The sequence below is a fragment of the Neofelis nebulosa genome, chromosome 1 (assembly GCF_028018385.1).
Source record: "Neofelis nebulosa isolate mNeoNeb1 chromosome 1, mNeoNeb1.pri, whole genome shotgun sequence".
NCBI classification, from domain to species: domain Eukaryota; kingdom Metazoa; phylum Chordata; class Mammalia; order Carnivora; family Felidae; genus Neofelis; species Neofelis nebulosa.
The window spans coordinates 34,871,145-34,881,817 of record NC_080782.1 but is presented as its reverse complement, the minus strand read 5'-3'; the positions used below and the strand labels follow the sequence as shown (position 1 = coordinate 34,881,817).

General features: G+C 38.6%; 1 protein-coding gene across 7 annotated transcripts in view; it reads right to left on the bottom strand.

Annotated features, from left to right (window-relative positions):
- Positions 1–1,130: 1,130 nt before the first annotated feature.
- The window catches only part of GHR (growth hormone receptor), a 278,998-nt gene continuing 269,455 nt past the window's right edge, over positions 1,131–10,673 (bottom strand). For all 7 annotated transcript variants that reach the window (XM_058718748.1, XM_058718777.1, XM_058718740.1 and 4 more), the window contains 3 exons: positions 9,220–9,310; positions 4,455–4,524; positions 1,131–4,123 (listed from right to left, as the gene is read on the bottom strand). In XM_058718748.1, the coding sequence (XP_058574731.1) occupies positions 3,152–4,123; positions 4,455–4,524; positions 9,220–9,310 (1,133 nt within the window). In that variant the 3' untranslated portion in view covers positions 1,131–3,151. The remainder of the gene's footprint in view (positions 4,124–4,454; positions 4,525–9,219; positions 9,311–10,673) is intronic.

Here is a 10,673-nt window from a genome sequence, read left to right as displayed (position 1 = left end):
TCCTTCAGGCTCCGACACAACCTACCTACTGGGCATCCCCATGCGGGCCTGACATATGTCCCTCCCATGATGACAAGTAGCTAGTGTGACAGACTGACTTGTGCCAGTGTGTGCGTGGGACAGAAGGCCTGCCTTCCCTCCTCCTGGGCAATGTGCTCCAGCTAGAAGTGTAGCTTCAAGGCAATGCTCAAGCATGAGAGGGAAAAGCTAGGGCAATATAGGCAGAGAGGGAGAGATTAGGACCTGAGGTCTCCGAGTGGGGAAAAAACCACATATTTAGGAACAATGCTGGGAGCGTCTGACCACAGCAAAGCCCCTTGGGCTTAAGGTTCCTCTTAAGAATGTAACAGACACCCACTACTCTCCCTGGGGTTCCCCTCAGGAATTTGACAAAAGACCTGACTAAACATAAGTAGACCATAAAACACATGACCCAGACCCAAGGAACAGTATGGCCATAGACCATCCCTCATACAATGATTGAGCCAATCAGGAATGGACAACCCAGCACCTAGAGTTATCAGTCAGTAAGGGTAGGACTTGAGAAGGAACGAGGGGGAAGGGAGAGGGGTGCTGACCAGAACCTTCTAAAACAAAGACCCTTGCCTATCGTCCGTGGGCATTCACTTACGAATGCCCCCTCTCTACAGAGAGAGCTTTGCTACTATTTCTACTTTCTGGTCTTAGACTCTAATAAACTTTTACCTGTTGCTCATTTTATTCTGTGTCATTCTTCGAAGCGGCGAGACAACGAACCCGGGTATGGAGGTAAAATAACAAATCCTGCAACACAAGCACCACTTTCTCCTCACTCTCCCGACTCCTCATGTCATACATGCTATGTTGCATCCAAAACATGGCTCTAAGAGCCTCTGCCCACGAGGTGTCACAGCCAAGGAGAAGGCACAGTCCAGGCAAGCTGGAATAGTAATTTTGAGCTGGGCTCCTGCTTCCTCAAAAAGAGAGGGAGAGAGCTGCCAGCACATAACAAAAGTCTCCACATCCATTGCCAATGTGTTTAAACTGATTGTGCTCAGCTCCCCTTCCAATGAGAAGAACTGAAGAGCATGCGGTCTGGTGTAGGGTGCCTTTCATGTGGGTGTTTGACAATAGAAGCATGCCACCACGGGTCCAAGAAAATAAATTTATTAAACTTCGAAGGAAAAAAATCCACAGACATGAGGAGAGTTAAATATAAACTGCAGGACACAACTAGTCATACTAGTGAATAATGGCTTGTGTGGCCAGCAAAGTACCAGAATGACATTCTGAGACTGATTGAGGTATTTAGCTATTTTTGGCTATAGAAATTGTTGTCAGCCTATGGTGAAATAGTAAGATAGTTTTCCCAAGTACACAGTTTTAAGTTGAATTAGGTTCTACACCGATGAAATTGTATATGAAACTAAATTATGTAGCTCTTAGAGAAAACTATAGCAGCAAGGTAGCAGAAAAGATCTATTAAACACCTATTACAAAGTAACATGTTGAACTTGGAACACCCAGTTCTAGCTTTTCACTGTCCTTCCCGCAAGAAAGAGGGAATTTAAAATCACCAACCATTAAGCCTGTTTCCTAAAAAGGTCTGAGCTAAATGGCAAATACTATTTAAGTTAAAGCTAACTTTAAAGTTTCATTAAATGTAAAAAAAAAAAACAACAAAAAAAAAACAACCAAAACTTAAAGTGAGAAGCATTTTTCAGTGAGATGAGATTCTCTTTGGACAAACCTTTTGGGGAATAATCCCAACGCTCCCAAGAATGATGTTGAACGATAATTTCAACATTACTTCAGGACGCTTCTTTCTCTTCTGACTACCCTCTTGGAGGCCAATCCACTCAGAGGGGAAATAAAAAATGAGGACACTTCTTTGCTACTTTAAATAAACCCTAGAAAGAGTTCGGTGAGGAAGAAAGTTTCCGCCATTGGTTTAAGAACATTTTGACTTATCTGAGGGGATTGACAATCTTGTTCCTTCTGTTTCTTGTTACAATGAATAGTGGGTATATTTCTTGATCTTTTGGTTCCATTATCTGGTTAACTTCATTTTCAATTTGCTTCGACTTACAAAATGCTTCATGTACTTTATTCCCTTCTTAGGTCACTGTGTAATAGAATCACATTGTGTTAGAAGAGATACTACTACAAAGGTTCTGGGGCCATCGCTCATGATCTGCCTGCCTAAACACTCCCTCCGTGTGCAACAATAGCCCCTGAGCAGCCTGTCAGTAAGGACCAGCTAATACCCTCTCCTTCTCTTAGTAGGGAGCTCTCTGACCTGAGCCGAACTTTGGGTAAGGAAGAGTCTTTTGTTTGTTTGTTTTGGTTTGGTTCACGATGAGTAGACCTGTGCATACATCTTAAAAGTTGTCTCAATTAACAAATATTTCTTTAAAAATTTAAATTAAGACAAGCATGTGCCAATAATGCAGGTAACAACAATCACTTCAGAATTGCTTAAGGAGTTTTGGGAGGTACAAAAAGGGCCGCGTAAAAAACTAACTTGCTTATTTGTTTTTCTTTAGGTGGACCGACCAAAGCATTAAACCGGCTTTAGAGTGCGGTTGCTACATTCTCCAGATGGGTCTGCATGAACTACGGTACACAGCGTGTAGTGTAATATAAAATAGCCATGCTTATAGTGTAAATTCTTAAAAATACCTTTATAAATTTTATGTCAAAATAAATGTTTTACATATCCAAACTATTTCTTGCCTTCTTACCTATAATTTTAGTTCCGGATTATCTAAAAAACATCGGCCTGTGCTCTGATTTGCATTCGATTTTCCTGAACTGCAAAAGCCACCTGATTTTTTGCTTTTTCAAAAAGCATGATTTACTATACATTAAAAATAGCCATTCAATGCTTAGTATCACAAAATTAACACCCACATTAACAAGACAATCACTGCCACTAAACAGTCTTTGAGACGATTCTTTAAAATATTTACAGTTCACAATAGGAATATCTATCCGATCAGGCGTTCTTGTTTCTTTTTTAATATTATCTTTCAACACTTCAGGAAAAAGGCATTTAGAATCCGCTCCCCCCATCCCCCCCAAAAGTTTAAACATTGTTTTGGTGTAAGCACTCATGCCCTAGCCAGCTCCTCACCATTCAATATGTAGCTTGTGGGAAATCAAAGAAAGGCTACGGCATGATTTTGTTCAGTTGGTCTGTGCTCACGTAGCCACACGATGAGAGAAACTCTTTGTCAGGCAAGGGCAAGGCTGTGGCATTGAGCACGAGGCCCTGCGGAGACTGTACTATGTGAATGGAGGTATAGTCTGGGACAGGCATCTCAGAACTCGGAGCCCGTTCTGCTGTCCCAGACTGGCCAGCGGTAGTGGTAAGGCTTTCTGTGGTGATGTAAATGTCTTCCTGGTTAAAGCTTGGCTCCACACGTGATTCAGCCTCGACGTGAGGGGCCACAGCGATGCACTTTTTGGCGTCTGCCTCGCAGAAGTAGGCGTTGTCCATGATGAAGTTTGCTTGGCAGAGTGAGACCGCTTCTGGATGCATGTCACACGGGGATATCCCTGCCTTATTCTTTTGGCCTGGGGAAAGGACCACACTCCCCGCTGGAGTAATGTCGCTTACCTGGGCATAAAAGTCGATGTTTGCCAGTGAACTCGGATTGCTTAGCTGAGTATGGGCAGCTTGATGAGTTGACTCAGTTCCACTAATAAGAAGCGGTCTTGGTTTGTTTTCCTTTGCTAGGATGACACTGGGCTGCTGAGTGGTAGGGGTAGCATCAGTAGAAGGTGAGTTATTTTGATTCTTCTGGTCAAGGCACAAGAGATCTACTTCCCCTTTTAACCTCTGTGGCTGAGCAACCTCTGAGGTACCATCACACATGCCACTGGCATTGAAATCAGTCTCCAAAATGTCAGGTTCATAACAGCTGGTACGTCCAGAGTCATCATCCTTTGCTCCAAGGATGTTAAGTGATTTCTCATGGTCATTGCTTAGAAGTCTGTCTGTGTCGGAGCCTTCAGTCTTTTCATCGGGGTCATCAATATCCAGCTCAATGAATTCAACCCAAGAGTCATCGTTGTAGAATTCAGGTTTATAGTTGTCATGAATGGCTAAGATTGTGTTCACCTCTTCTAATTTTCCTTCCTAGGAAACAGAAAGAAAATGAAACCTATCAAAAGGAACTCATAATGATGAAATGTTTTCACAAATAACATTCAGAGACTAAAATTATGGTCACAAGAAAAGCGATAGCAACAAAGCCATATAACAAACACATTAGTGTAGAACTTTCAAATACATCATAAGACATTCTCATAATTTTAAGAGATACATTATTATTTTGAAACATTTTTCTCCAGAGGGGTTAAAAATGGAATGGGATACACATAGCTTGCAAAAGCTCTCAACATAGGACAGTACGCTTCAGGCGGCATTTAATTAGTGTTATCTAGGCCTTAGGTAATTTATTGAGTACCTTGAGGAGATCTGGATCAATTCCTTTAATCTTTGGAACTGGAACTGGGGGAAGAATCAGCATCTTAATCCTTGAAAACAAATAAAATTTTGGTTTGACGTATCTGCAAAGTTATACATTCTCGTGTTTCAAAAGATAGGAATAAAATATTAATAGAACTATTACTTATTCCAAATATTCTGGTACTCCATATAAGTGGAGTATGAGAAAGAAAATAGTAAGCAGTAAATGATGAGGAAAAACTACAGAAGAAGAAAAAAGCAACAAAAATCAACAAAAAGCCCTCATGTGAAGTCAATTTAAATAAAACATAATAGGTTGATGGGGGGTGGGAGGGTGGGGAGGGTGGGTGATGGGTATTGAAGAGGGCATCTTTTGGGATGAGCACTGGGTGTTGCATGGAAACCAATCTGACAATAAATTTCATATATTAAAAAAATAAATAAAACATAATCTTTTTTTCCTTATGTCTTTATTGACGGCCAGCAGCAGTATTTGGGAATGAGAAATCTGACTCTATCTGAAGCCAATTTCCATTTCATCTATAAGGTTGGCAATTTTAATGTACATCTCATCAGTAGATTGCAGAAAAGAGGAAGGAAGAAAGAAGAAAGAAAGAAAGAAGAGCTGACTCACTTGAAGCCAAAGTTATTTGCACCCTCAAAAATGGGATGAATTGAGATAAGTTTGTACCACACAGCTCACATTAATCATAAAATTACCTAAGATGATCTCATCAACCAAGGTGTCGTTGCAGGCTTCATTTCAGTTGGGAAAGGCTACACTTGAGCTATCTCTAACTGATCAATATGGATTTATATACCCAATTCTATGATGTACTTGAATTTTCTGTTCCCAATATTTAAATTATTTCTTGATCGTGATTCATTTCAATGTCTCTTCTGCCTGTCTTGCAGTTTACTGTATCCCTAGCACTTAGAACAATTCCTGGCACATAGAAGGTACTCAATAAACACTTCTTGAATAAACTTGAATACCTCATATATCTATTTTGTTAATAGCATAACTAGAATCTGTGTCTTAAAATGAACATTGCAGCTCTGGAATAAAGCTCAGAGATTAGCTATTGTAGTCAGTTCATTTATTGTTTTAAAACAACAAGAGTCAGAGGCACCACTGTTAGGCAGGGATGATAAACTGCTTTTTGGATATTAGCTGATATTCCACTTAATGTGAATGGATCGTCTAGTCTATTCAATAGGGAACCCATCTTCTGAATATTTCCATTTGCCTTTTTACCTAGCCAAGGAATAAGCCAAATTTCACTTTTTAAATTGCTGTAAGTAGCCTCCACTAGGTTTACTTAGCGGAGCAAGTGTTAAAACAGATTTTTACTGATGAATAGAAGATACAGAAAAAATATAAATTATTAATAGTTGCTACCATTTTTTTGGAATGCCTCTGATAAAACAGACACTATAAGATATATTTCACACTAACCTATGGGCTAGTAAATGATGGTCTGAGGGCCAAATCTGGTCTGTTCTCTGCTTTTGTAAATAACGTTTTATTGAAACACAGTCATGTTCATTAGTTTAGATATTATTATGACTGTTTTCATGCCACGGTGGCAGAGTTGAGTAGTTGTGACAAAGATTTCATGGCTCCAGAGGCCTAAAAATTTACTATCTGGGCCTTTAGAAAACAAGTTTGTCAACCAGACACTAAACATTTTATTTGTTCTTATAACTACCAGGGAGGCAGATATTATCTGTGGAAAGATTTAGAGATTTAAGGAAGGTACTCAAATCATACACTAATACTTGGCACAGCTGGGGCTCAAATCCAAAGTACTTAACCCCCAAACCCAGGCCTTTTGCCTTCTGTCATGCTGCTGTGTTATTTGGTCCTACATCTCTAAATGAATATTTCAAATGTCAAAAACACAGAAAAATGCAACACAATTGTAATTGCAGGAAACAAAGATTCCTAAATGTCTAATGCTTGACTTTGTTATGTTTGCCTCTTGATTTGCAGAGTATAATGCATTTAGGCACATGTTAGCTTTTCGGACTTGTAGTTGACTTCCCACCAGGGTAACAGAGCCTGCAGCCTATAGGGCTCAAGCAGGTGATGGAAATGCACGAAGCAGGCCTGTTGCAATGTCAAAGGGAGGGATGGGAATGGTCACAGAGAACACATATCCTTCCCAAATGGAACAGCTGGTCCTCTGCTTCAACACATGTTGCCATGCAGGAATATCAACTGAATGTCACTAGATCTTTCAGATTTTAAACATGACCTGGAAATCTGGGTTTTTGTGTGGAAATTCCCTAGTTTGTAAACACTTTGTAGCAAAATTTTTACTCCAAAATCAAATACATAAAATAACAAAACATTAAGATCTGCAGGCTGAGCTTGGCTTTCAGATTGCCAGTTTGCCACTCCTGTCTGATGCTGATTCAGTTGTTTCTTTCCCCTTTAGTAATAGCTCAAAGGCTGGGATGAGTGTATGGTGAGAATGACTGAATACAGAGTAAAGATAACCTGGCCTGAAGCTATGTTTGTGACTTTGCCATCATTTTATTCAAATCCAAATCACATTATAAATATGGAAAGGGAAAAGTGGCATGGACTCAAAACTTCATACAAAATGTAGAAACTGAGCCCTTTAGAGCCCTAACATTCTGGGGAAAGCTGACATAAGAACCTCATTCTTTGGAGGATCATTTTATTTATTTATTAAAAATTTTTTTTAATGTTTTATTTATATTTAAGAGAGACAGAGAGAGAGACAGAGAGAGACAGAGTGCGAATGGGGAAGGGGCAGAGAGAGATGGAGACAGAATCTGAAACAGGCTCCAGGCTCTGAGCTGTCAGCACAGAGCCTGATGCGGGGCTCAAACCCACGAACCAGGAGGTCATGGCCTGAGCTGAAGTCAGACACTCAACCAACTGAGTCACCCAGGTGCCCCTGGAGGATCATTTTAATCATTAGAACTTCATGTTCTTTCCACACCTGTTGACAACTGTTTTCTCCTGTTTCCTACTTTCTTTGGAACATGGAAATTTAGACCATGACAAGGGTTTTTATGGGCAAATGAAAGAACAAAACTAATTCTTTTCTATAAAGAACTTATTTAGTACAGGAAATGTGAGAGTATAGTAAAGATTTCAGAACAATTTTATAATTTGGTAATTCTGACTAAGCATTGAAGTTAAGAGCTTCATTATTCATAGAAAACTCTTTTATACAAAGATTAATATATTTTCTTTAACATCCTATTTGTTGAGAGAATTATTTTTTCTTTGAAATATTGGTAGCTAATATAATTAACCAATATAACAAATTTACATGGCCTTCACAAAGACTTAAAATTGACAGCTTATGTTAAGAGTGAATTACTTTATATACATAGTGGGTATGTCTACTGTACTTATATATAAATTAGTCCATCAACTATATAGATCAATGAATTCAAATTAATCAACAGAATTATTTGACTCTTCTGTTGTTGGCATTATTTAAATATATAAATTGCTTAAAATTCTATAAATTTATTTACATTTACTATTTCCCTCCAACAAATGAAAACCATATTGTCATGCTTTATAACACTCATGCTTGTAAAAGAAATGCTGTTAAAAAGTTAGATAAAAATGAAATTCTGCAGAATGTCTTCTGCTTTCCCATTGGTTTACATTATGAAACTGGAGATGCTACTCTAATTAAAAAGCTTTTGCAATGTGTTCACATAGACCCTATTTTGATTTGTAGATGTCTCTTGGCTTCAGCTGGAGAACATGTCTTTAGTTCTAGGAAATATGGCCAACCACCTTGGTTTGTCTGGAACTGAGGGGTTTCCCAGGACACGGGACTTTCGGTGCTCAAACTCCCAGGAAAACCGGGAGTGTTAGTCACCCTAGTCTAGGAGAAGGGGCAGGATTAACCCAGGGGACTTAAAAAAATACTCTAAAAGTAAGAAAATTTGCAATCAGTACCAATAACATTTCCTATATTCCTATTTCCAGTCTGTATGGAATTTCTTTCAGGGAGAAAAACAGAGAGTGATAGCTCATACAGCTCAAGGGACATTTAAGGCTCATTATAATCCAACATCCTCATATTATTGATGAGAACATGCATCCTGGAGAAATTAAGGGGATAATCAAACAGCAGTAGCAGAATAATAGCTGGAACCAAGTCTTCGACACCAATACAGAATAGAATCTCCTCAAACTTAGAAAGCATTGTAGCTGTATTTACAAATTCAGGTAATTTGTAACATTGAAATAAAATTTAATGATTTAAAGAAAACCCAGATTTACTTGAAATCGCCATCATACGAAGTCTAAAACGGTTATATTAGATTGAATTATCTAGGTGGCTTTAGTTCGCCTTTTAAATTTGCTTCTATTTTAGGCCTGTGTCAAACTCAGCCAAAGGTTCTGTGCCACCTTGTCATCCTAGAGTGGATGGGCCTGCTCGTTCAGGACTCTGAAGCGGTCAAGGGGCAGCTCAGAGGTAATGATTTTGTGCAGGAGGTTCATATCACAAGGTGTGCAGTCGCTAGCCTCAGAGTCCTGTGTCCTATACAACTTCCCAGATAGAAAAGACACCTGTGAATTCTCTATGATGAACACAACAACGTGGTAAATGTATACCTAGGGATAATATTTTACTGCATTAATTAAATTTTTCACTCACGATTTGCAAAAGAAAATATCAAGTAACAAATGGAAACACATATGGAAATCTAAACACTGGAAAAAACATCTAAATATTAGACCATTTCCCACCTACCTTTGCTGTTTAGAAAATATGAATAAAAATAGTATCATCGTTAGCCCAAATATTCCAAAGATAGTAATTAAGAACCATGGAAACTGGAAATCTGAAACACACAAGAATAGCATCTCACTCATAGGGTTAGGAATAGTTGAAGTTTACATTTCACTTTCCTTTTTCACATAAAAAGAATTCTTAATTTGTATTCATCTAGTAAAGTCACCGATTTCTTCTGCTAATCACTAAAACAGAATGCAATGATATGGAGTATTTTCTTTTCCAAGAACATTTCTGTCCACTGCTTCAAATCCTTTCACATATGAAAAAAAAATCGAAATGAAGAAACAGCAAACAATTTAAGCACAATCCATGTTTGCATTAAAAAAAACCCTGCAGCAACCCCTTTAATTAAGCACCTTATATGTTCAGGGTGCATCATTAGTGGCTTCAGCTCTAGAAAAAAGTGCTGTTTGTTAACATACTACTTTACCTAAATAATGTCCACTTGGTTCTTTCTTTTTTTCTTTTTTTTTTTTTTAAGTGTGGTAATATTTTTTTTTAATCCTCCAGACTGAGGATATATCAAAAAGATGGAGGCAGAGTTTCTATTTTTGAATCATGACTGAAACTTCTTAGACATGAAGACCATATATTTTACAGCTTAAAACATATCCTGTGATAGAAGATCACTACTGGGGCTCCCATTTTCAGATTTTAGTATATGTGTTAACAGACTTGGGGGAATCTGTTTCTAAAACTTCTGTTTCATTTCTTTTTGAAAATTAAAAATTTTTTCTTTTTTTAACCTTTTTTCCCCAAAGTTTATTATTTATTTTGAGAGAGCAAGCGAGAACAAATGCATGCCAGCAGGGGAGGGGCAGAGAGAGGGAGAGAGAATCCCAAGCAGGCTTCGTGCTGTCAGTTCAGAGCCCGAAGTGGGGCCTGATCTCATGAACCATGAGACTGTGACCTGAGCCAGGATCAAAAGTTGGACACTTAACCGACTGAGCCACCCAGGTGCCCCACTTCTATCTCGTTTCTTAAGACCAAGCGCCTACCAGCTGCTTGCAGTACGTCCTCAGTGTTCTTACCACTTACCAAGAGGTTACCCACTTTTTAATTGAAATATAGTTGACATACAATCTTATTTTGGCTTCAAGTGTACAACCTAGTGATTCAACAGTTCCAAACATTACTCAGTTCTCACCATGATAACTGTCGTTACCACCTGTCACCATACAATGCTATTACAATATTATTGACTACATTCCCTATCCTGTACTTTTCATCCCTGTGATTATTTATTTTATAACTGCAAGTCTGTATCGCTTAATGCCCTTTACCTATTTCACCCATCCTCCCTGTGCTCTCCCATCTAGCAACCACCAGTTTGCTTTCCGTTTTTATGAGTCTGTTTCCATCTTGCTTTGTTGTTGTTCTTTTTTTTTTTTTTTTTTTTAGATCACACA